This window comes from Phalangium opilio, unplaced genomic scaffold (genome assembly GCF_054372755.1).
Source record: "Phalangium opilio isolate 3A_F unplaced genomic scaffold, DU_Popi_V2 ptg000025l_1, whole genome shotgun sequence".
NCBI classification, from domain to species: domain Eukaryota; kingdom Metazoa; phylum Arthropoda; class Arachnida; order Opiliones; family Phalangiidae; genus Phalangium; species Phalangium opilio.
The window spans coordinates 1,562,017-1,588,124 of record NW_028324156.1 but is presented as its reverse complement, the minus strand read 5'-3'; the positions used below and the strand labels follow the sequence as shown (position 1 = coordinate 1,588,124).

General features: G+C 35.3%; 3 protein-coding genes across 3 annotated transcripts; 1 reads left to right on the top strand and 2 right to left on the bottom strand.

Moving 5' to 3' along the window:
* Positions 1-51: 51 nt before the first annotated feature.
* LOC149691669 (actin-histidine N-methyltransferase-like) lies at positions 52-15,343 on the bottom strand. The gene is made up of 13 exons (XM_089869040.1): positions 15,161-15,343; positions 14,950-15,042; positions 14,735-14,883; positions 14,489-14,669; positions 14,343-14,423; positions 14,208-14,272; positions 14,090-14,148; positions 1,089-1,332; positions 911-1,019; positions 763-829; positions 604-689; positions 386-528; positions 52-200 (listed from the first exon to the last, which is right to left on the bottom strand). The coding sequence occupies exons 1-13, from the start codon at positions 15,246-15,248 to the stop codon at positions 69-71; spliced, it is 1,497 nt and encodes a 498-aa protein (XP_089725166.1). The 5' UTR covers positions 15,249-15,343; the 3' UTR covers positions 52-68.
* Positions 11,280-14,028, top strand: LOC149691670 (uncharacterized). The gene is made up of 2 exons (XM_089869041.1): positions 11,280-11,701; positions 12,211-14,028. The coding sequence occupies exon 2, from the start codon at positions 12,226-12,228 to the stop codon at positions 13,513-13,515; it is 1,290 nt and encodes a 429-aa protein (XP_089725167.1). The 5' UTR covers positions 11,280-11,701; positions 12,211-12,225; the 3' UTR covers positions 13,516-14,028.
* Positions 15,344-15,593: 250 nt separating the features above from the next.
* On the bottom strand, positions 15,594-26,104 carry LOC149691668 (chitin deacetylase 1-like). The gene is made up of 6 exons (XM_089869039.1): positions 25,891-26,104; positions 18,684-18,932; positions 18,462-18,611; positions 18,038-18,359; positions 16,877-17,477; positions 15,594-16,702 (listed from the first exon to the last, which is right to left on the bottom strand). Exons 1-6 carry the CDS (start codon positions 25,937-25,939, stop codon positions 16,469-16,471), a joined length of 1,605 nt encoding a protein of 534 aa, XP_089725165.1. The 5' UTR covers positions 25,940-26,104; the 3' UTR covers positions 15,594-16,468.
* Positions 26,105-26,108: the final 4 nt, after the last annotated feature.

The following is a 26,108-nucleotide window of genomic DNA, read 5'->3' as shown; positions in this document are numbered from 1 at the left end:
CAAATTAGTTTCTCAAACCCAAAAAAAAATTTGGTAAAAAAACTAACAATATTAAAAAGGTCTAAGAATTAAGTAGTTACGAAGAGTGTACTTAACTTGTTTAACGTTTCTTTCAGCAATATTTTCTCAGAGATCCTCATGTATATTGCTAAACGTTCTTTTTCATTTAGTTTATCATTTGATAACAACGCTTCGTCATCCTTCAATTAAAATTAATTTGAATTTTAAAGTTAATTTTGCGCGAATTTAAAATTTTAGCGCCTGGATGTTGGCTTTCCCTGACAGAGGAAAAGTCAGCTTCCAGGGGTAAGTGCGTTAAAGATAATTATTTTGGCTTTTAAATTAAGTTTAAACTTAATTAAAGCTTAATTTAAATTAAATATACCTCCACAGTAGTTTTATAAGACCTCAAAATAATTGATAAACGCATTTGTAAAAATTCCTTGGCTTTTTTGTTCAAAGTTTCGTCAGTTTTAAAAGTTTCCAATTCGTCTTCTAATGATTTGGAGTTCCATAAAGTTAACGCATCTTTAAACAAAATTAGTTAATTAATAAGTCATTAATTAAATAAATAATTAATTAATATAATATTAATTTCTGAACCTTTATCCATCGTGGAAACTTTGCAAAAGCTTAAAATTGAAGAATCAATTAGATTTTCAGTCTTTTTAATTAAAAACACTCCTTTCCTAGAGATGAATTAATTAAAAATGCTCATTAGGACTAATTTTATGGATTAAGATAAGATACTACAAAACTAACAAGGGTAATCCCAATTTCTCGCAGAGTAAATTTTTATCATTGCTTAGAGGGTCGTTACTACTTATTCCTGAAAAAAAAATAAGGAAATCCAAATCATTTTGATTAATTATCCAGGTTCTTTAATGAACGCCTATTAATTAGTTCTTGCCTAATTTTAGAGCGTAAGAATCGTAAAAATTATCCAAATTAGGCGGCAAAACAAAGCCAGAATGAACAAATAGCTCCGAATTTGGTCTGGCACCATAAAACATGGTCACCTACAACAATACGGGTTAAAAGTGGTTAAAAATAGACCAAAAGGGGGGGGGGTTGTAAATGCAACCCACTTCTTGATTGGCTTTAAAGTCTTTCATTGCAAAACAATGCAATTCATTTTTCTCCAAATTAAAATCAGTTGAAAACTTTCCAATTTCGTGATTACATAAATCCCATAAAGGAACCAATGACAATGTTTGAAACTCGGCGTGATGAGATTCGGGACATTGACATTCGTCATGTGACGAGTGAGATTTCTCTTTCTTGGCCACGGGGATCGAATTTTGTCGTGTCATTACGCAAGAAACAGCCCATCTTAACAATAATAATCACAGAGACAAATATTATAGCATAAAGTTTGTTAGTTTGTCAACAAATAAGTCTGCGCTAGAATTTCAATAATTATGTCTGTGGGACCATATTTTTGCGATAATTGTCAACAAGTGTGTCTGCGGGACCGTATTTTTCATAATAATTGTCAACAAATATGTCTACGGGACCGTATTTTTCCTATAATTGTCAACAAATATGTCTACGGGACCGTATTTTTTGTTATAATTGTCAACAAATATGTCTGCGGGACCGTATTATTACCATAAATGTCAACAAATATGTCTACGGGACCATATTATTGCCATAAATGTCAACAAATATGTCTGCGGGACCGTATTATTACCATAAATGTCAACAAATATGTCTGCGGGACCGTATTATTACCATAAATGTCAACAAATATGTCTACGGGACCATATTATTGCCATAAACGTCAAAAAATAATTCTTCTACGGGACCGTATTTTTGCTAGGATTGTCAACAAATCTGAAAGCTTTCTTTCTAAAAACGCAATATTCATGGCAAACTTAAATAAATTCTTCCTTACAAATATACACGCGCAATAAAAGAAAATTATGAATGAAATTTTCTTATAACGAAATAGCGTACATTTTTTACGTCAGAAACGTAAAAACTGCTGTAGTAATTCATTAATTTTTTTCTTATATTTTTTATTATTATTACAAGTGTAGCGCGAAAATTTAGATTACTCAAGATTACACTTGCTTTTAACGAATGTACCGGTACCCTACATAACCCCAAGAAAATGCTACACTTCTCTCTCAAGAAGAAGAGGGTGGGGGGGATACGTATATAAAAATCTTTTTCTTGTTAGTAAAAGAGAGAGAGAGAGAGTGGGGGGGAGAAAATTACTTGATTAAAACGTCTCAACTTTCATTCAAAAAATAATTAGGCTTATTATTACGAAAACGGATGGGACATAAAGAGAAAGTCAAGGGGATGAAAATTTCAGACCCAGAGACGTTCTCACTTCCGGTTTATTATTTAGTTTAAGGACTTTTTACTTTTCTGACATATATGATTTACTAGACATGACGTCACAGGGGGAAATCTCTTTTAAAACTCTCCTAAGGAATACATACAACTAATTGGAATCATTGTGCTACATCTATTTTCACTTAACGTATCTAGGGCAGAATTTGTGGGAAGAGGTAGTAGACTAATCATTATTTATGACGAGTTTTACCTCAGAAATAGAGCTATCTCATTTGTGACGTCAGTGCCTTGGTAAAACGTCACGGGCTTAGCTTTGGCAGTGGGCGGCCATGTTTGGTACCACTTTGTTTCTATGGGCAAATAGCATGGGTGACGTCACACAAAAACTTCTGAGATAGCTCTATAATGATCAATCTCGCTGCGCGTTGCGCAACTACCAACCTACCAATGAGATTACAGTTAGAAAGACGTCAGAATTACGGGGCGTGACGGATAATAGAGGTGCCTCAGACGCCTTTGTGCGACGTCACCCATGCTATTTACCCATGGAACCAAAGCGGTATCAAACATAGCCGCCCACTGTAAAACTAACCCCGTGACGTTTTACCTAAGAACTGACGTCACAACTGAGATAGCTCTATAAGTTCTCAAGCCCGGTCCACGAAACCCGCGTAAAAATTAACGTTAGAGAGATAATGGGGTCACAATAATTCCAATTAACTGTATGCATTCCCGCCCTCTTATAAATAGACGCCAGGAAAATTTGTTATTACGTAAAATTCCCAGAAAATCTACTTTATCCCGTCTAGAAAGAAAAAGTAACTCAAATTCCAATCCTACTAACATATACATTACCTTCCTGTTAATTCTTTAAATAGGTTTTAACGCGGTTACTAATAAAAAGGAGTTAATAGGGTCTCCCCGCCTTTAATAGTGCTGTCAAAGTACGTCGTTTCATTGACTACGTGTTTAACCTTAAAATTTTAAAGTGTAACGGAAGTTTAGGGGGATTATTTTGAAATAAAAAATAAAAAAATTAATGATAAAAATAATATTGCTCAAGAGAAAGTGAAAGTGGTAATATACGATGATACTGGGTATATTGTGTTATGTTCGGATTTCAAGTATTAGTTAAATTTTCCTTTAAAAATGCAATAAAAGAGGATTTGTGGGAGACAGACCGACGGACGATGCGTGGCAATGGCCTAATTATTAAGGTATATTAGAAGGGGAATCATTTCACTCTTACCAATTATATACTGTCAGAATTTTGAAAAGAACAGATTTTAATTTGATGGTTTAAACAATAAGTGAGTTAGGTTTGTTTGTGCTCTATTTATTCAAATTACCCATATACAATGTAAGTAAGATATTTTTATCGTATTGATTCATTATTGTGGTTAGTGTTTTTGCGCTCTAATTGTTAAAGAAAAAAAGGTCTAAAATATTACCCTTAAGAAGTTTAGAGTTAATTGCAAACTAAAAATATAATAATTGTGAGTAGGTACTGACTCTTAACCATAAGTAATTTCATTTGTTCCAACTGTAAAATGTTTGTAATCAGTGAAGGGTTTTTCTTTTTAGAAAATTTCTATTTGAAAAGAAAAGAAATACAAAGGACTTTTGAAAGAATGGGAAATAATTTGTCTAGTGGGTTTAATTTTAAGTCTTAATGCCCATTCAGACTGTAGCAGGGCTCCCACCAAAATCTCAAAAATAAATAGGGGAAAAAGGGACTTTTCACGATAAAAATAGGGTAAAATAGGGACCTAAATTCTAAAAGTAGGAACCAAAAAGGGACCACTGGTAAAACAAAATGATATCTATTCTGTGAAAATATCACAAACAGTTAGGAACCTATTACTCTTTTCTATTTTTCCGACAAAACAGGGTATTATTTCTGACTTTCTTTTGATTATATTCTTATTCTAAGGGAGCGGTAGGTAAGACTTGATACTGCCTCTAATGTATAAGGAAGGTTTTCTGATTAGAAGTAACCATTTTCGTATCATGTTTACTGTTTTTTAAAAAATCCACTGAACTAGAATTTGGGCCTTTACGGGGTTCGTAATTTTTGGAATGAAATTCCCTGACTTTTCCAAGTTTTCCCTGACTAACTTGAACAAATTTCTCTGACCATTTGCAATAACGTACATGGCGAACATATATGAAAACCAGTCGAATAATTTTTGCACGAGTTGTTATTGTTATAAAAATTAGCCAATTAATTCGTTTAAATTTAACATTAAGTAAATGATAAATAACCGGAGCGAGCGAAGCGAGGTCCGCAAATTTGGGGCTCTGGTCAAATCTCAGACAAGACATTTTCAGGTCACCCTTATACTTTTTCTGAGGTTTATAAAAATAGGGTGATTTAAGGACCGAATACTAATTTTAGGGTAGATTAAGGACCTTGTAGGAAAATAGGGACTTTAGGGACTTTTAGGGACCTGGTGGGAGCCCTGCTGTAGACTAAAATGTTACGTCCATGTCTGTCGGTGGTGAAGTCGCTTTGCTGGCTTAATAAGACACGTGACAACGACAACGTAAAAGATTCTTTGCGGGTTTAGTTTGAAAACTATTATCAATGAGAGTGTCAAGATTGCACTACCCCCTCGATAGCAATCACCTTTTCTTTAGCCATAGCCCCTCGATCATGCCTTATTGTCGCATGAATGGCATGATCAAGTGAACGAAACGAAATTACCGAGGCGACCATCTGAATGGGCCTTAAAAGTCAGAAGTTCGTTCTTTAAGAAACCAAAATGAGAAAATATTTTCCATTTCGTGGTGGGTTTTTGTGTTGCCCAAAATTGGACTAGAGAACAAGAGGGGAGCCGGTAAGTCGGCGCGGAGGTTCCCAAATTTCGGCATTTTTCCGATGAAGGCAAACCTATTGTTTAAAAATCCCAAATATTCGGTCGGCACCAGACTTAGTTGGTGAAACACAATGAAAGAGAATTCATTTAGGTTCTTGGGGTTTTTCTTTTTCTTTTCTTTTTAAAAAAACTTTGAACCCCTAAGAGAGAATGAGTGAGAGAGCTAAGAAATTTAGAGAACCCATTGGAGCCCGCCGGCTCGTCCGAAATAACAATAATAAAACAATCGAGTCGGAACCGCTGTGTTTTAGAGAGGAGACGAGAGAAAGGTTTCCAAAACATATTGAGAGTTTGAGCTTAGAGAAAAGAGATATGATGGAGTAGTCGAAATCTCCATACCTATAACGTAGCCTCATGTACTCCCATCTATGGAAGGGCACCGAAGTCCCCCAGCATCCTTAGTAGGTGGCGTTTTGGTAGGGTCGTACCTGGTACGAAAATGTATAAAATCCCCCCCCCCATGCCTTAGAATAGAAGCCAATTCGTGAGAACTGGCTTCTATTTTTAAATGAAAGGGGCGTACGCGAGGCAATCTGGGAGACTCACTGCCGCGCATGGCCAACAAACATTTCTACTCCTCACACCTCTCTCCTCCAAGGGAGTTTTGAGACTGAACTCGGTTATTTTTGTAAATGTGGTTTTTGCGGAAAACCAAGGGATGTTTTTGGGGTTTACAGGATCGTGGTAGAGAGATTGACAAGTACCAGACCAGACGAGACCTCAGACCACGATATCTAGGGCTCGCGCGCGACCAATTCATTTCGTTTTCATAAATGTTTCTTTTAACCTAACCATAAAAGGGACCCAAAAATTTTGGGGAAACAAGGAGATTGGAATGTCTGTTCTAGAATTGATGACAAATTCTCTTCCTAGCAAAAGAATACGGTCTCTGATCTTTGGGGAAATGTTAAAAAGACTGCGTATAAAGTAGAAAAGCCGGGGGAGGAGGGAGGGGGGTAAAATAAGAGTCTGGTCTGTATGTGGACAAGAAAGACGTTGTTTGACCATCGTGCTTTCTTGGGTAAGACGACAACAAAAGACGTTATATATATGGCTTCAAACAATAGGATTTTGGTTTTGGTTTGGTAGGGCTGGTAACATTGAAGCCCCATTTAACGTCCTTGCATCCACACACACCCATCAATGTTACGTCTTAAGGGTCTATTCATTAATTCTAAAACAAAGTCAATGAAAGTTTGGTAATACCATAAGTTTATAAGATAAGTTTCTTCCATAATGCTAGAGGGTTACAGCTCGAGCTAGTTCTAGCAGAACGACAAGCAAGAACTGAAGTACTACACTCGGTAGTTAATTTTGCAGGACTTCCATGATCTAGGTCCTATTTAGTCTGCATTACTAACCCTTAACAGCGCCAAAACCAGGCCTCCCTCGCTTTACCTCGAATCTACGACCTACGTTGTCACTTCATGACAAGCTCCAGTTTCTAAGTTACCAGTTTCCAAACTTATGAAGGAACATATCTTATAAACTTATGTTAGGTAATACGCAATCAACCCCAAGTATTTCTGGACAAAAATGATGAATAATTCGGCGTCATCAACCCTGGCCCTACTTGGGTCCTTAAAGCTTTAAGATTAGAACAACTCCTTAAAGCCAGTAATTAATATCATCTTAATCACCCGACGCCGCCGTTTGCCTCCTTTTTCTTTTAAGCAATTTAATAACTTATTTAAAACTAACCAAGCCAACCCCGTTCGTTTAAATCTATGCCACCATGGCATAAGCAGAAGAGAGAAAAATAAAAAACTTTAATAAAAAGGGTAACAGAATACCGACTCCAACTAAAAACTTTTACGACTTATGGTGGTATCGAATTTCGCGCTCACTCGCAAAGTCGTTAAAAATTTATACAAACGAAACGATATTGCATTTGTGAATAATTTAAAAGACCATGTATCGTTATTAACACGCACTTTTTTTTTCCTTACCAAAAGCCATTTTAGCCTTGAACGAGAAATAATTTTATCACATTCTGATTCCAATTCTAAAAGGGTACTTAATTATTACTAGGGAAAAATTAAGGGGTTGGACAGTTAATTACTCTTTCAGTGCGAATAAAAACGTAGATGCCATAGAGAACCTTCCATTTTTTAAAAAAGGGGGGGGGGAGCTGCTTGATCTATGGATGGTTAAAACGAAACGATATGATATCGGTATCAGCGACCGATATGGCAGTTAATAGATCGATTAGTTTAATCGATTAATTGGTTAGGGTTTGATTTATCGATTAATCGGATAATTTACCGATATGTCGGTCAATAATCGTTCGATATATCGGTTTCATTGGATTAAATAATAGGTTATCTCGCCCAATTAAGATAATCTATTGAAATCGGTATCGGTTTCAGTAAAATTTCGATATCAACATCGTTTAATCTACGATATCGGCCATCACTAATGCAAAGACATTATCGTTACCAGTCCAGCACCAAATTTAGTCCGTTTTGTTTGAAACCAAATCTACCATCCACATAACGGATGGTCAAACAAAACACCAGACTCATGACTTTCTAAAAGGGTACCACCTAAAGTGGCAAGTATCCTACACCTTCCTTACAAATTGATTCGATATTGTACAGAATATATTTTTTATTTATGATGGATTGAATTGACTTTTTGAGATAACATCCGAAAGAAAATGGATTTTTCTTAGAGATATTCTATTGTGCTTCTTTGACAAAAAATATATTATATTAGTGGGTGGGTTTCGTTTTTCGATAATGCCTAAAGGGGTCACGAACGCGGGGTCAACTCGTTGTCATTTTCCCGCCAAATAAAAAAAAAATACCGCGAATTGAATTCCGCCATCTTTAGAAGGGCAAAAATACAATCAATTTTTTCAATCTTCTCCGAAAGCCGCGATAGAGTGGGTAGTTATAATACAGATGCCCCTTAAAAAAGTATAAAAACCGAATTGCCGCTGTAACTTCTACAATAACTTAACCTCAAAATACAATCGTGAAAGGCGAAACCATAAATGTTTTTTGAAAAACATTACAATACAATAAATTAGAGAACAAGCTAAACTCCACCCGAATAACGTTATTTTCTAAATTAAATAGTTACAAAATAAAATTAGACATCATTTAAAGTATCATGACCTTTGCCCTTAAACCTAGAGTGTAGATACCCTAAACCTTAATGTTATTTTCAAAATTAAATAGTTAAAGGTTCTTAATTTCATGGTACCATTGCTATAAAATGATTTAAAATCAATATTTCATAATAAAGAGACATTTCTAGACTATCGTGACCTTTGCCCTTAAACCCAGAGTGTAGATACCCTAAACCTTAATGTTATTTTCAAAATTAAATAGTTGAAGTTTATTAATTTCATAATACCAGTGCTATAAAATTAATTAAAACCTATATTTCACAATCAAGATAGAAATTGGTATCATGACCTTTGCCCTTAAACCCAAGGTCCTAAACGTCACCCTAACGTGCCTTCTAAATTAATTAATGCTTATAATTTCATAATAATAATAACTAATTAAAAAACCAATATTTCACTAATCAGGATAGAAATTAAGAAATTCTTAAACTATCATGACCTTTGCCCTTAAACCCAGAGAATATCTGGGGTTTTTGGACGTCTCTTGTTGGCATATACACACACACATATACATATATATACTATTTTGGTTTGTGTCGTATTCCCGCTTTTTCCCAGATGGCCACATGGCGATGGAAGAGGAGGGAAGCTGGGGATGGAAGAGATGCAGAGTAGGAAGAGACGATAGAAAAATAGAAGAAAGGGGGGAGGGTTAGGAGAGAGGGGGGTAGCGGAACGAACTTCTGATCTGGGATGATGAAAGATGAGACGAAGGGACTCATGTCGCCAGTCGGAGAAGAAAAATCTCTCTCTATTGAGAAGAGCACAGCGAAAAAAAAGAAAGAAAAAATGTCTCAAAAGAAAAGGCGTCCCTTATCTGTGTAACATTCTCTTTAGAAGTTCTGTTATAAGCAAGGAACTTATATACCCTATAGGGGACGGGAAAGAACAGGGAGATTTCTTCATCGATACAAAAATATGCAAGCTTGACCATTTAAAAAAAGGGTGGGGTGGGGGGCGGTATGCAGGGAGCCCAGCAAAAAATTCAAATTCCTTATAGGAAAAACAGGATTTTTTTCAAGGAATTATAGGATTTTTATAGGAGAAAAAAACCACGTGTTTTTATAGGAAAATATAGGAATAAAAATATTCATATGTAATACCATTTTGGCTGCCTTAAACTATGTAGAAAAATCTCAAAATGAATAACATAGGATATTATAGGACCTTTCGAGAAATTATAGGATAATATAGGACAGGTTCAAAAATATAGGATTTTATAGGAATTATAGGACCACTGGGCTCCCTATGGTGTGCGTATGCACTAGGGCTTTACTGTTACCAGTCCACAAAATTGTGTCCGTATTGTTTGAAGCCACGTCTAACGTCTATGGATAATCAATACACATACCGGAAGTAGTTGCGTCTTAAGAAAACAACAAGGTGGTCAACGCACCCAAACTTAACCTATCACACCATAAATCCCATGAAGGGAGAAGGGGTCAGGTTACCGTCTAGGATCTTGTCACCCAAAAAAAAAAACATTTTCAATTATTTATTTCTTTTCTGATCCCGTTTAGAATTAGTAGTCCATGGTAATAAGCAAACTGAGCCAACTAGGATAGGGGGCAAGAGGAAGGGGGAGGTGAAGGTTTATCTTAAAAAATATAACACCCACAATCTTTTACACACACTCTTCACCCCAACCCCAAACCCCCTCCCATCTAGTATTATTTTGGATAAAATTTCTCGGAACAATAAAACGGTTTTGATTTATTTCATCCAAGGAACCATATAGACACACGTGTTGTTCTTCCAATTTTCGTAAGAAATATCTTAAAAACAACAAGCGGGACCAAAAAATATATATCCAATCAAAGCGAGATAGATCACTTAACGATAAAGAATGGAAAAATACCCTGACGCAATTTTCATAAAAAGTTTCTTAATGACTTTCTAATTACTATACAAAGTCTAGTGTCTCTAGAGACTCTTTTTTTTTTAATTTAAAATATAAAAAAAATAATATAAAAAGAGTTATGTAAAATGGGGGTCCATGGGGGGTCTTAGTTATGCAAAATATTATGGCCCATTCGCACTACGGATATTTTTAATTAAGCCTTTAATTCGTTAATTAGAAATTAAAATCATATTATTGTCGCAGCAAGTGTGAACCAATCTAACAAGGGTACCAAAAAAAAAACCCCCCACTAAATTACCAGTAGCTGTTATTCAAGCTATGGAATTTAAACAAGCATAGATACTTTTTTTTCTTAATTAAAAAAATATAAAAAAATAAATAAAATAGCGATTTCTTTCCGATAGCTTTCAGAGCAGGCAATATACAGGGTGTTTCAAAAAGGGAGGGGGTAGTTATAGGACCGAAGTAGATACAGTGGGATGGTTCTATTCAATTTTGAGTCGAAAATGTTTTATAACTTCTATGCCCTATTGCCCAAAAGGGACACCCTAAACAAGTTATGATTCGAGTGTTTTACGGATGGCCCCTTAAATAAATTCGAAATCATTGTGGATTCAGTTTCTCACTTAATTAAATTTAAGGGGCCATTCCTAAAACCCTAAATTTACTCATAACAGTGGCCCTTGGGTCAAAAAAGTCATTAAAATTTCGACCCAAAATTAATTTCGCATTGAACCATCCCAATGTATGTACTTCGCTCCAATAATCACCCTACCCATTTTTTAACACCCTGTACACTGTAATGTATCGAATGTTCCACGCACCATATAATAAAGGCGGGAAACAAAAATGCTTTCTTTCTTAAAACTAAAAGGGACATTACTATAGTAGTTATATTTGAAACAAGGGAAGGTTGGCTCCCCCCCCCCCCCCTCCTCGATATATATGTAGTCATAGTATGTCTTAAACTGGACTGGTCCCGCGCTCCTGTCAAACTCCGAAAAAACACCCTATCGTTTTACAAGCAAAACCCCGCCTTCTTTGTCCCCTAAATATAAGAAAAAGGGAACTGTTTTTCAGCTAGAGAGAGAGAGAACGAGAGAGAGAGTGAGAGAGAGAGAGATGCAAAATGATCCCAAACTTCATCTCTCCTCCCGCTTACTATAAAGTATAGCGAATTGTTTCAGCTAGGGATAGACGTTTCTTCAGTCTCCTCCAAGAAGGAGATTTATAATAAATAAAGACCGCGAGTAACCTGGACGTCTGGAGGAAAACGTGGACCTCAAAAGTTTTTAAACTATTTTAGAGTTATAACCGAAAGAAGCTAGTTAGTTATTTTTGGGGTCTGACAGGTTAATAGATTAAAAACGATTTCTCATCCCAAGAGAGGCAGGCAGGCGCCTTGCAAAGTTTAAAAATTCAGTTTGCGATTTTATCATTTCTTTGATCATCGGCGAAATCTCATTTGAAAATTTTTAGTTGGCCCCGGAGGCATTCGTTTTTAAAGCGAGCCAAAAAGTAAGATAATTTATAATGATACGAGAAATTCATAACTAAAGCTTAAAAGTACCGAAATGCCTAGCATCATAAGTTCATAAGATGTGTTCCTCCATAAGTTTGTCACTGGTAACTTAGAAACTGGAGCTTGTCATGAAGTGAGTGAGGTAGGTCATAGATTCGAGGTAAAGCGACGACTGGTTGGTTTTGGCGCTGTCAAAGGCTTAGTACAGACTAAATAGGCCTAGATGGAAGTCTGCAGAACTAATTAACCACCAAGTGTAGTACTTCAATTCTCGCTTGTCGTTCTGCTAGAACTAGCTCGAGCTGTAAGTCTCTCAGTGGCATTACTAAGTATAATAGGTAGTGTCGTCATACTTATGGAAGGAACATATCTCATAAACTTATGCTAGCATTTATAATACAATTTACTTCAATTTATGAACTACATTTTATTTAACTGGGGGTTTTGAAACTCGTTCCGAGAGACACATAGACTAAAGGATAAAATATGTTTATATTACACGCAGATTACAAGCAGAACGATGTTCATGAAGTACAGTCTCCTGATTCTAAGTCTAACGCCGAGTTGGTGGTGGCCAACACACGCTATCCCAGTATCGTCATCACCATTATATGGACGAAACGAAGATAAGGTCTATTCCCTAAACAAACTGACCTACAGTCCAAATGAAGCCACGATACCGGAGAATGAAGATCATGGTTATGGAGGAGGAGGGACAATTCCTAAATCTCACATCAGCGATTTCACCGATTCAACCGGTTTCAATCCATTTTTGGACTTATCCGAGGGTCCCGCAAGTACCATAAGACGTTTGAACACGACACTAATACCGGAAGCCAAATATTACAAGTACGAAGAAGGAATGCCAGGTGGTAAAGACCGGCACTCTAAAAGGGATAACGAACGTAGCTACGACCATCAGAAAAATAAACCCTTGGCTTCACCTGCTTGGTTATTGGAAGGAGAGAAACCCAGGGGTCAAAGGTTGAATGTTAATGCCGGTCAAGTATACCCAAGGAACAAGGGAACGCCAACTACAACAACGACGAGGAATGGAGCGTTTGCGCGAAGTTTCGTGTCGGTTGTCGAAGGAGAATCAGGAGGTCGCGATACGCGTGATCGGTTTTGGATGAGTGCTAAGCTTAATCCCAAGGTTGCTAAGCCTGATTTTGACAAAAATGAACCAGATACTGAAATAACTAAGAATAAGGGCAGTGATGATGTACTTAAAACGGAAACTACAACTTCAACGGGAGTTCCCGAGGTACCACGTGGTTCTAAGCCTACTTTACACTCAAGTACAGCGAAAACGACAAGTACTGATCAATTAACAGCAACGCGGGACGAAGATTACGTCACTATAATGATCCCCGATGGCGCCAACGCGAAAGAGACCGCGGAGAAAAATGTTAAGAAAATTATGAACGTAGTGGACAATTCCAAGGGTCAAGAATCGGAACCGGACAATTCCGAGAGTCAAGAAACGGAAACGGAATATTATTTCGCGGATGACAAAGTATACCACGAGAATGATGATGAAGAGACGAACAATGTCAATTCCATCGCGACATTTTTGGAAACGAAGTCATTTCTTTATAGTTTGGCCCTTATCTGCGCCTCGGTTGTGTTCTTCGCCGCGGTACTAACGGGAATGTTTGTGTACAGAAAAAAGAGAAGGCGATTACCAGGAGTACACAAGAAAGGAGGTAGATTCTACTTTGCAAAACCCAAAAACAGAAGGGGACGTAAAAATATGGCCGAAAAGGAAGAAAGGATTTTGGACGATGACTTTAGAGTGACTGTATGTTAAAAGTTCAAGTGTCTATCTTAACAGAGTCACTACCCCAAATTTATTACCATTATCCAGTGAATATTGAACATGATTGAGCTAGACTGTCCTTAATAGTTTTCCCCCCCAAATCTAAAAGTTCAATATTACTGGGAGAAATGGATAAATTCACGGGGGATATATCAAAAGAAGTTAGTAACCGCCCGGGCTTATGGTTTTTTTTTAAACGATTTTTATACTAAAAGTTCGCGATCTCTTACAAAATAATCCCTGATTACTCATAATTTAAAGGGTTTTAAAAATCTTGTACCAAAGAAGAAAAAAGTTTCGTCCCTCCAATATCATTTATGAATTCAAATTCACGTTTTTGCCAAATTTTTATATAATTATTATAATTATAACCCGCTGGTTGGGATTGCCATGTTTTTTTTTAGATGTTAATATTTATCCTTTCTCCTTATTTGTGTTATTGTATTTTTGGATTATTTCGACGTTATTGTTCGTTTGTAAATAAATGTGCGCTGGTCGCGTGTATATTGGCTTAATTACTAATTAATTAGGCTTAACTTTTACTTAAAATCAAAGGTATAATCACCTGTAAAGATTGTAGGTAAAGTATTTCTTGGCACTAAGACGTTTCAAATCAGGATTTCCCTGAAAATTTGACAAATCTTGTTACGTAAAGCATTATTTTAGGTGTAGATTATTTATACCTGCAATAGACGGTACAAATAAGCGTACTGCCTCGCGATACTTCGTCGAAGGTTCACTACCTCAGCTAAGTAAGTAAGTATTAAACATAATCAACACCAACTAAACTCAATTTCCCCAATAATTAACTTAAGTACCTAGTGTGGGAGAACTCTGAAGTTGTTCTAACTCTTCAGGAGTAAAATAAAGCACAGTTGAAAAGGATGAGGGTAGTATAGCTATTTATAAACGTTACAATTCAGTAACATAACAGCAAATAATTGTGATAATTTAAATGCTTTACATATGTATGGCTTCCAAAAGGAGTCACTCTCACAAGCTTCAATAACGAGATAAAATGCCAAGAGTACATTTGGCATGGCTCTTAGTACTACATCTTTACGGACTAAATTTCCCAGACGGTTTGAGGCGGTTTTAGTAGACAACATTAACTTCCGCGGGATATTAAGGTAGAGATCCCCTTCCTTTTATAAATTAATTTCAATCAAATTCAAATCCCTTTACTTTACACCAAACATTCTGTGCCTACTTTGATATCTTTCTCTGCAATAATTCCCAGATCTTTCCCATCTATTTTTTCAACTTTGATACCATCACAGACAGCACCGTTTTCACGGCACCATGACAAGAAACTCGTCACATTATCATAGCGATTGTAAGTAATTGGGTTTGTAATATCTTTAACAATGTCACAAAAATTGTTAAACCTTCCTAACATTTAGAGATTATGTAAATATCAACAACCTTTCTCTATTTCATTAATTTCGCTCAAAAGTTTTTCAATTTCGATAAAATTACTCCATTCTTCTTTAAAAGAAGAGAGTTGCGTTGAGCAACCTAAAAACCACGTTTTTGAATTTCCCTCCTCATTTAAATATTAAAGAGCCGCATTGGTCGGCAAGCCGCTTTCATATGGGCCAAGGCTTAGCGAAAAATTTGAACTTTTTCTACTTACAATATAAAAGCTTATCCACTAGGTCGTTTAAATTCGCTTGCACTTGCGGCGCTACCTTTCTGGGCTTATTCTTACTGTGTTTTCCCATAATTACAGCCTAATTTAATCTAATTACAATCTAAATTAACTTAAGCCAAAGCGAGAAAACGCGACAAGGTAAAGAAGAAAGGAACTAAATAGGCCTACTACCGCGCGTGCGCATACCGAAATGAGCAAAGAGGCCTATAAAATTCCTTATGCAGTGTCGCCATCTAGAGAAAAATGTGAGAACTACGTCTATTCATAAGATGGCAGACTTCTGCCTTTGACTTTATAAAACTCTATGGAAACTTAACATGGACTGCTGATACTACTTACTTGGCAGCCTTATACGTTTGACTGTACTACACTCTATGGGAAATTAATACGGGATGCCATTAGTGCTTTAAAAAAGTTTCGAAACTTTTTGAATGGCATAAATTTTTTCATTTTTTATTTGCGTTGTCATATTTGTAAAAAACGAAAAACAAAAAATGTACAATAAATGTCTACGAGAGACACAATAACTCCCCGTGAAAAAATTGGGGGTATATTTTTCTTTTCTTTTTTTTTTTAATATTTTTGGGGCAGTTTTTGTTTTTTTGAGACTCCCATCGTGAAAACACCCCCGAATTTAAAATAATCACCGGAGATTATAGTCCTCACCTCGTAATTTTCTTAATTTTCTTCTTCATCATCATCATCATCATTTTAATTGAAAGAATTTGAATGAAATCACTCATCACAGTCTTTCGGTAATAATTGTCCCCCCTTTTTTTTTTGTTTTTAAAATTTTTTATGTGTGTAGCAAAAAATTATTTGCACGAAAAAAAAAAAATAATAATAGGAATCACAGATTCACAATAGAAAAGTTTTTTGTTTTTTTCTAAATTTCTGTCAATGATTTGAGATAGAGAAAAGGTTTTCTGTTAACCATTAATTTCGAAACCGAATCTTAACACTTTGAGCTGATTTCGAAAAAAAATGGATAACTTAAGCCTTTCAAGAGATGAATAATAATTATAAGGGGGTCGGATATAAAGTATGAAAAAAAAAAATATTTATATCCCGTAAACAAAATTAAATTAGCATAAATTCGTTTATGAAACGATATAACTGGCTTTTAGTTTTTAGGGACTTGAATTTATATTAAAAAAAAAAATAAAAATAATAATAATAAAATGTTATGGCTGAAAAATACGGTTTATACAATGGGATAGGGACCTAATTATAATTGGGTATAAGAATTTTTACTTGTTTGTGTGTCGCGTTGTTTATTTGTTTATTTATTTATTTCTTGAAAGCGAAGTAATCTCCGGTTGGGTCCTCGAGCCATGGATAATTTTGAGGACATTCCATACACGTATGCAATCTAATGGTTTCTCCGGGTAATTCCCGAGTGGTCAATGGGCAAGCGTTGGGCAAGGAGCAAATAGCTTGTCCCTTAACGTCACACTTTTCCTTCCATGGAGCGAAGTCACGGATGGATGACAATTCAGTGGGTTGTTGCATCCATTGGAGGACCTAAATGGGACATTGTGGATTCATTCCATGAATTTTTGGAACGTGGTTGTTAAAATGCCAAAGCATGGCGGAAGGGCACGTCGAAGGTTATTACAGCCAAGTACCAAATGTACCAAACACCGTGACGTGTAAGCTTACCATAAATGATATGAAAAAAATGTTTAAACGTCATACCTGCGTCATGGTAGAGAAATAGATATCGTTTTTATCCAAAGCTTCATCAATCCATTGGATGAGAGCGTCCAAGTACTCGGGGTTCAATTTCAACCAACCGGCGTGGAAATAGAGTCCGAGTGGGGCCCTGTTGGTTTTGTAATGCCTGTCCATGTTGTGGTTAAGGAAGTTGTAAAATTGTTCTCCGGAGATGATGTTGCTGCAAGAGTCAACCATAGCGCAACCGGCCAATTCCTCGTCGAAGTTAGGGTCTTCCCTTCTGTCCAATTCGTTCATAACCATTTCCCAAACGGCGTGGGATCGGGATGGGCAGTTTTGTCCGTTACCGTGGCATTTGTGGGGCATACGGAAATACAAGGTGTATGGCCATAGAGGGGGGTTGCTCAATGGAGCGCTGACGGTGGAATCGTACAAGAAAGCTTGTTCTTCCATCATGAAAAATTGGTTGTTACCACCAACCCTCAAGTAAGGGGCACGAACTCCTACGACGGAGTTGTCGGTAATGTTGGAGAATCGTTCGATGATAAGCCTAACTCCAGCCATTTCCTTGGCCCAGGTTTCCAAATTGGCACCGGTCCAGTACTTTTCGTCATTACGATGACTGTAATAAAGGTAAAGGGGAGGAAGGGGGTTCTTATGTTAATTAAAGTCATTAAGACAAATTAAAAGTAATAGGTCATAAGTTTATTTGTCGAGTTGATGCCCCAGAAAGGTTTTAATCGCGATAAATCGCGGTTCCCGGAAAAAGGGGTTAAAATGGTACGATAGACAACTGATGGTTGGTTCGAGGGAGGTATTTAACTTTACAATTTTCTAATAACCATTTGTCAACGCGTCATCACCACACCGAGATAGCCTTGAAGAATTAATCGGGGTTAATAGAGAAGGAAAATTAAGGCGAGCCGGGTTTTCAATAAAAATAAAAAAAACCTGATTAATCGATAACCCAAGACCGCGACTGGTTGTCCTTGATGCGGGTTTTCAGTGGTTTTTATTTTAAATTTTAAATTAACTGTATAAAGAATCCGGATTGGGATTCACGAGGTGTTACCAACGAGACAATAGTTAAAAAGTCATCAAAGGTGGCACCGTCGTGGCAAGCTCACGACCTTGGATGTTGGGTGATCTTAGAGGTCAAATTAAAAAGGTAAAAAGACTTACGTGATAGAGTGGGCGGCAATTTCGTGTCCTTTACGGTGAAGTTCTTGGATAGCGGAATAGTTGCTGTACTTGTGGGAGACGAAGAAGGTGCCCTTGATAGCGCAACCATTGGGGTTGTTACGACCTTCCTTGAAGATTTTCTCGTAAACTTCGATGTTGTTGTTGTTAACGGCGTCGTCGAAGGTGATGGTCACCATTTGGGGGACGGTGTTGGGTTCCAATTTGCCGGGGATTTGAGTTCCATCGGGGGAACAGAAACAATCTGGCAAGACGCACTGACTTTGGTCGCAGGGTGGAGCCCTGTTGGGATCTTTCTCGACGGCTGCAAGGAGACAATTATTTAGAGGTTAATGATTTGCCCTTGAGATTTTGAAAGTTGAGGTTGTTTATTTAGGCCTATTATCAAAATATAATCGTAACTTACTGCAAGCGTTTTCGTCGGAACCATCTCCACAATCTGGGACACCGTTACAGAAGAGTTCCTTCTCGATACAGTCCCCATTACCGCAAGCGAGCTTGCCAGTTTCGCAGATAGGTTCGTCAGTAGCCAACAAAGGAGTGGCCAAACGAGGTTCTGCCAGATAAAAAAGACTTCAGTTAGTTCCATTTCCATCAGGGTCGTAATCCTTTTAATCAATTAACTTACTCTCTAACTGCCCGCAGTTCTTTACGTTAGCCTTCCAATCACAGGTCTGCTTATCAATATCGAAAGCGAGACCGGAAGGACAACGGAGGGCCAAAAGACCCTGAACGGAACACCTGACTACATCACGACAATCCTCATCAGCGGTCAACCGGAAGTACTCTCCGGGTGATCGACCCTTACATAAATCCGCGTCATTTTCAGTATCACTGTTTGATGATGTTTGACGTTTGACAATGGTTACGCTGGCAGCTATAAAGACAAAAGAACAGAAAGACTTGATTAATTATACACCCCAGAGATTTTGATTAATTACATAATTCTACCCCCATTTTATCATAAGTTCATAAGATATGTTCCTTCCATAAGTTTGTCACTGGTAACTTAGAAACTGGAGCTTGTCATGAATTGAGTGAGGTAGGTCATAGATTTGAGGTAAAGCGACGCCTGGTTGGTTTTGGCGATGTCAAAGGCTTAATATGGACTAAATAGGAACTAGATGGAAGTCCTGCAAAACTAACTAACCGAGTGTAGTATTCAATTCTCTCTTGTCGTTCTCCTCCGAACTAACACGAGCTGTAAGTCTCTCAGAAGCATTACGAATTAAGTATAGGTAGAGTCGTCATCCTTATGGAAGGAACATATCACTTATAAACTTATGATTTTATTAATAAAATATTATCGGAAGCAAAAATAACATATAGGGAAAACCCTACAGGGTTTTAAATTGTTTTTCCTGGGTTTATGTTAATTTATTCGTTCCGAATCGGAAGTAACCCGCGGCGAGGAAATATAATTTAAAACCTAGTGGTGAGAACGCAACCGGTATTCCGGTAATAATCGAAATTAGAAATAAAAGAGAACGTTAAATAGCTTCGAGGTATTTTTTAATAAACCCGAGTCATTTAAAGTAGAGGCAAAATAATTCATAATTTATGCTGTTGGCATTTATTAAAGAAATTATTATTATTCCCTTTTCCTTTCCAAATTTAATTTAATCTAATTTCATTTATTAAAAAGAGAGCCCCAAACATATTTAACTCAAAAGTAACTTTTTTTTAAAAAAATCGACTTTTATTTAAACACATTTATTTCAAATTTAAGTATTTAATTCCTATTGAAATTTCTTTTGAAAACCTTGTATGAGAGTGAAATAAATTATTCAGAAAATTGAAAAGGAAACCGATTAGATATTTATATATATAAATATATATAATTTTTTCTTTTTTAGTATAGTTTTTTATAGTTTATATACAAACCAAACGAAACCAGTCTGGTGACGGGAAAAATTTTATATTAATATAATAAAGAAAGAAAGATAAAAAAAAATAAAACTGAAAATTGCGAGTTGGCCAGGTAGCACCGTTCCGTTCCGTTATATTTTATCTCATACACGAGACTAGCAACTTTAGCTATCCAGTCAAACCAGTTAATAACAACATACATTAAGTTAAAAAAGAAATTTAGTTATATTTAAAGTTACCAGCCAAGTAAGTAAGTAAGTACTTTACGCGTAAAAACCCAAAACCTATAACGGTTTTTTTTTAATGAATCGAGGTCATAGTATAGCTATGGTAGGAATTAATACGGGTCTACCACTGACATGGAATCCTAGATTTTTCTACCCAGATAATGTTTGCAAGAAAAAAAATCACTAAATTTAGTCCTTTCTAAGTTCTAATGACATTTAAAACGAAAATGGGTAAAAAGTCAACGGGATATCTGTCAAAAGTATTCATCTTATTTTTTTAAATTATTAAATGAGGGAGTTTCAAATTAAGAATTAGAGTTAGGCTAAACATAACAGACAGAAAATGATCTGTTTAAAAATTCTTATATATATTTGAGAAAGTGTGGTCAGCTTAATTAGTTCAATATGCTTTGAAATTGCGTAAACTTCATTTAATTATTCTAATCAATTAACTGGATTTTAAATCATTAGTGACCTTTGCTCCCTCGTATGCTATCCATAGGGAAAACCTTACCTAACCTAACCTAACAAAACCCATCATCTCCTAAAATAAAAGTTCAGCACCTTATTAAAATCCACCCATAATCTTTGAGACCATCTACCCTACCTAACTGCCATTACCATAATACTTTTGAATTTCTATATATATATTAAAAAAAGAAAAAGACTAATTAAGGTTTTTTGTTGCATCGCAAATGATCTCTAATTTTTTTTCTCTCTTTTTTTCTCTCTCTCTCTCTCTCTTTCATTTTGGAAACAAAAGCCGACCTAAATAATCCACACGGAGCCCGAAAAGATAGAAGCTAAACTATTTCTAGAACTACGAAGATACTTTCTTTTTAAAACATTTTTTAAGAAGGTGGGAAGCTTCAAATATATTCTAAAAAGGAGAGGACCTATTTTAATCTAGGTTGCATTAACAGTTTATTTCGCGCAAAACACTTTTTTCTTTAAAATACCCATCAAGTTGTGTATACCAGTTTTTCCCGCCATACCACTAAAATGGCGGGTAAAACAACCTATAATTTTTTTTTTGTAAAAACGGTGAAAGCTCGAGAACGCGCGCGCACGTTTTTCAATTTTAAATAAAAACTCTCACGTTCAAAAAAAAATATAAAGAATTAACAATAATAATAATAAGCAAAAAAAGGTCGCGCCCTTTCGGTATGCTCAAAAATTTTAATTTTTTTTATCTTCTCTTAACACGCGATGTTCATAAACTAGGTTTAAAAAAAACAGGTATTACAAGTACAGCATTCCTCGTAAGAAAATTTATATTTGCATGAATTTAATAAATATTATCATGAAATATTGCGATAGATTATTTTCATACACATAATGTGCGGGTAAGTGTTGCCAGTCATTTGTGACTCGTGCAATTCAACCGCAATCTACAACAGACTGAAAAGCTTATAGAAATCAATTCGATTCAGTAATTATCATTCAGTTATTAAACCTGCAGGAGATGTCCTCACAAATTACTGGCAACCATGTTAAAGTTAAGAAACGGGGGGAGGAAGTTTCTCTAGCCCCTTTAGCGTGTGCAAACTTGAACTACCCAAAAAACGTTGGCTCTAGTTAAACATTCACGTTATGTTGTAAATTTATTCCTGTTTCTTATCAAATGGCATTCCTTATATAAGAAATTTTATATTTGAATATATTTTCATGAGTTTAATTAATAATACCATGGAATATTGTCTTAGACGATAAATTATTCTTATTAGAAAAGTTATTGCTCCATTTTACTTCAGTGTTGCCAGGTCGCTTATGAGACTGCAGAGAGTAAGTCTAGCAGCTCAGTTTGAATCAGTATACTTTGCTAATTTCAAGAAGGCCTGATAACACTGCGCAGAAATAAGTTAAAGCCAATAGATAATAAAAGGGTGGAATTTAGTTAAATATTCACGGGATATATTAAATTTATTCCTGTTGTTGCTTATGCTAATCACGTTTTACACACTTCTGTATAGTCTGTGTAGTTTTTTTGGGGAGTTTTATTCAATCAATCAAGATAAAACTCTCGGTTAGAGAAACACAGAGAGAGAGAGGCCGGTATTCAATTTTTAGAGATTACTTTTTTCTTTTTTTTTTTTTTGGTTTTTCTTTTATTTCTAAAATTCGATATTTCTTTTAAAGGGTATTACAACCCACTGACCTCATTACCCCCTTTTTAACGGTTGAAATTTTTCCGCTTAAAATCGACCGCGTTTCTTATTTATTATTATTATTAAATTTATTTTGTCTAATTTCGTCTTATACCCGATCCGCCTGAATTGTAAATAAATACATTATTATTATTGAAAAAAAACCAGACATTCATCTGATTGCGTTTTTTCGTTATAGGGAAAAATAATCGTTTAAAAATAACTGCACCAGTTCGCTCGAGTAACAATAGACGCATTCTGAATCTTTATAAAGTATAAATACTCGTCGATTGCTTCAATGATTGGAGTAGATTATATAATAGTAGTGTCACGTGACATACTCCCAATATTTTATTACATAAATATCAAATATTGGAGGTAATCCACAATATAGGACGTATTTTTCTATGTAAAAATCTGAAATCCTAATAAACCTTCTCTATTAAATCTTCCTATAGTTTCTCTTTAAACTCTTTTCAACCTCCTACAGTTGCCCTTTAAACTCTTTCCAACCTCCTATAGTTGCCCTTTAAACTCTTTCCAACCTCCTATAGTTGCCCTTTAAACTCTTTCCAACCTCCTATAGTTGCCCTTTAAACTCTTTCCAACCTCCTATAGTTGCCCTTTAAACTCAGTTAAACCTTCCTATAGTTGCCCTTTAAACTCTGTTAAACCTTCCTATAGTCGCCCTTTAAACTCTATTAAACCTCCCATATTTGCCCTTTAAACTCTATTAAACCTTCCTATAGTCGCCCTTTTAAACTCTATTAAACCTTCCTATAGTCGCCCTTTTAAACTCTATTTAACCTTCCTACAGTCTCCCTTTAAACTCTATTAAACCTTCCTATAGTGGCCCTTTAAACTCTATAAAATCAGAATAAAATAATCAACTAAATGAACAAAAATTAATGATCCATCCAAGTATTTAAATTTAGGGATTAAATAATAAGAATTATGATGACCGAAGAGTACGCGGTCGCGTTCTGTTGACAAGACAAGGACATTCCATTCTCACACGGTTCGCTAATCAAAGGGGTTTTTATTCCAAGGTAAATCGTACTTCTTTGTAAATTAATTCCTTCCGCCATCAATATTTTAGCCCTTTTATGTTGACGTGACAATCATCGCAAAACGGGTTTAACCGTTAAGTTTGGCAAAGAAAGACTAATGGCACCCCGTCTTATATCTCAAATAAAACTCAATACAGTCAAAGGTATACGCTGTCACTACTCTATTGCCACGGCTGCTAAATTAAAAAATCGTCAATTTGCAATTATCCTTTTTCCCGGAAGCATATAGGAAAGAAAGGGCTAAGTTAAAAAAAAAAACTGGATGGTTGAAGGTATAAAAAAAATCAAATAGGTCAAACTCAGCGCGCCAAAATAGAAATTAAAGTTTAGTAAGACGTTTCCTCCCAAGCCTCGGGTTAAAATATATATTTAAATAGAAAACACAAAGAAAGATTTATACTAATGTTTCTTACGTAATAATAATTTTTAAAGGGCGAGTCTCATTTAAAAAATGCACTTTTTTTGGTCAAATGCAATTTAACAGGGTAGGGGGTATTTTTCTCTCTTTAAAATAATAAAAGTTTTGTTATTTCATCAAGATACAATTTTTTTAATTTTAATAATTTAAAACCGTTTCGTTATTTCAACAAGATACAGTTTTTTTAATTTTAATAATTTAAAACCGTTTCGTTATTTCATCAAGATACAATTTTTTTAATTTTAATAATTTAAAACCGTTTCGTTATTTCATCAAGATACATTTTTTTTAATTTTAATAATTTAAAAACCCGGTTACTAGAAAAGCGCCTGAATTATTTTCTTCCCCGTCGCCCCCCCCCAACCCTTCCACGTGCGATTTAAAAAATAAAACTTGCCCTTTAAATTGCGCGTAAAATCACGCGCTTCAGTTGCGCGCGCATCAAAGCGGAAAGGTGAAGAAAAAAATGCGCCTAGAATATTTTAAACCGTAAAGAATTCAGTCTAATTTAACTATAAAAAAATATAAAATTTGAGTCAAGTATTGGCAGTCTATACTACCCTATCATAGAAGTTAATATTCTACATGCAACCACCTGCCATTTCCAGGAACAAGTTTTGCGAGAACGAATTTTAGGTCATTTATCTATCTATATTCAAATCGATTTTCTTTAATAGTACTTCCGTTTTTTTTTCTCCATCGCGTGTCAAACATTAAGAGACATAACTTCCTTTAATTTTCCAACAGACAAAACGTTTCAGGGAAAATGAAACGTAACGTTTTGGGAAATGAATTAGCCCTTAAGCTATAAATGTTTTCTTTCTTTTTTTCTTGGTAACATTCCATAATGTTAAGATTTAAGACTAAGTGAGGCCAAATAAAAATCGAACCCCGGTTTTTGCTTTCACCGTCCGTGTCTATGGCCCCCGAGGGACATAACATATTTATGTCAAATTTTTTGGAGTCTTTTTCGTAAAGGAAAGAAAAGAAAACTTTATTATTATCGCCACCGATAAATTAAATTTCTAATTCTATAGGGTATGGATGGCCAACACGGGGTCCGCGGACCACATGTGGCCCGTCGAGTTTTAAATTCTGGTCCGCGAACCTAATCTATCATTAATTGTTTTGCAGCCCATGCTTGAGTCTAAGGAAGGAATTTCGGATGCGGTTTCCACAAATAAACTCTTCCGTTTCCTCGGAAGTATATTTTTTGGATTTGGTTAATTTATCCTCTTTTTATATCCCTGATTTTTCAAGTGTTATATATAGTCTCAATCATTTGGGAAGCGGTTTTCCCGGTCTTTGTGCAATCAAAAGTGGTTTTGTTCCTAATTCCTAATCTATTAATTTTAAATTTGAAACTTGCGGTCCCCGGCATGGTTCGAATTTGGCCCCTTAGCCCAAAAGGTTGGCTACCCCTGCAGTATATTGCATGGAGTATTAAAGATATTTAGAATACCGGATCAGAATTTAATGAAAAAAATTATATTGATTGGAAGAAATATCAAAAATAATAAAAAAAAATCCTCCTTTTTTATTTTTTCCTTTTAAATTGGCCCGGGGTCTAATTTTTGGGGTTTATGGGAAATAATTAAACTAATTAACGATTCGAAACGTAGCTTAATTTCTTCCTAAGGGCTATAGTTTGATTTTGGATTTTCACGAGATATTATTTTTCTTAGTCAATTTTTTTTCATTATTTATTTTTTAACGGCAAATTTTATCATTTAAAAATAAATAAATTAATATAATATTAATTCAAAATTATAATTAAGGGTTTATAAATTAAAAAAAAATAATACCGGCATTTTTAATATTGGTTAACTTAATTTTTCTGCCAAAAATTATTTTAAAAAAAGTAGAAGAATTTAGAGAAAAATTTATATCAAATTAAAAACATAAATTTAATGCCAAATTAGTTAACTTTAAATTACTATTCTAGTGATATTTTTGATATTGGTATTGAAACTTTACTTTATTATTTTTTTCAGGTAAAATTAATTTTAAAATAAATAAAACTTTAGAGAAAAAATTTCTATCAAAACTGTCAAAAACAAATAACAAATAACCTTTCAAAAAACGAAAAAAGAAAGAAACTTACCATTTAATGCAAATCCAAGAACGAGTATTAAAGTAAATTTAATCGCCATTATTACAATGGTATATATATATTTTAAACAGCGTTAGAGCTGTTGGCTCCCTTATTGAAAATTCTTTAAAAAATTGTCCTCCTTTAATCCGAAAGGGGACCAAGATAATTCGATGTTCTCTGATCGGGAACCGCGTCGTCTAAGGAGAACGATTCACTGCGTTCTTACT

Bases quoted from the DNA above. Each gene is read 5' to 3' on its own strand.
- LOC149691670 (XM_089869041.1), top strand. From the start codon at position 12,226: ATGTTCATGAAGTACAGTCTCCTGATTCTAAGTCTAACGCCGAGTTGG.
- LOC149691669 (XM_089869040.1), bottom strand. From the start codon at position 15,248: ATGGGAAAACACAGTAAGAATAAGCCCAGAAAGGTAGCGCCGCAAGTG. The intron at 14,424-14,488 runs GTAAAGCATTTA...GTTTATAAATAG, and splicing joins CTTTTGGAAGCCATACATAT to CTATACTACCCTCATCCTTT. The intron at 690-762 runs GTTAGTTTTGTA...ATTCATCTCTAG, and splicing joins GAGAAATTGGGATTACCCTT to GAAAGGAGTGTTTTTAATTA.
- LOC149691668 (XM_089869039.1), bottom strand. From the start codon at position 25,939: ATGGCGATTAAATTTACTTTAATACTCGTTCTTGGATTTGCATTAAAT. The intron at 18,933-25,890 runs GTAAGTTTCTTT...TTGTCTTTATAG, and splicing joins TCTTGGATTTGCATTAAATG to CTGCCAGCGTAACCATTGTC. The intron at 16,703-16,876 runs GTATGACGTTTA...TGTCCCATTTAG, and splicing joins ATTTCTCTACCATGACGCAG to GTCCTCCAATGGATGCAACA.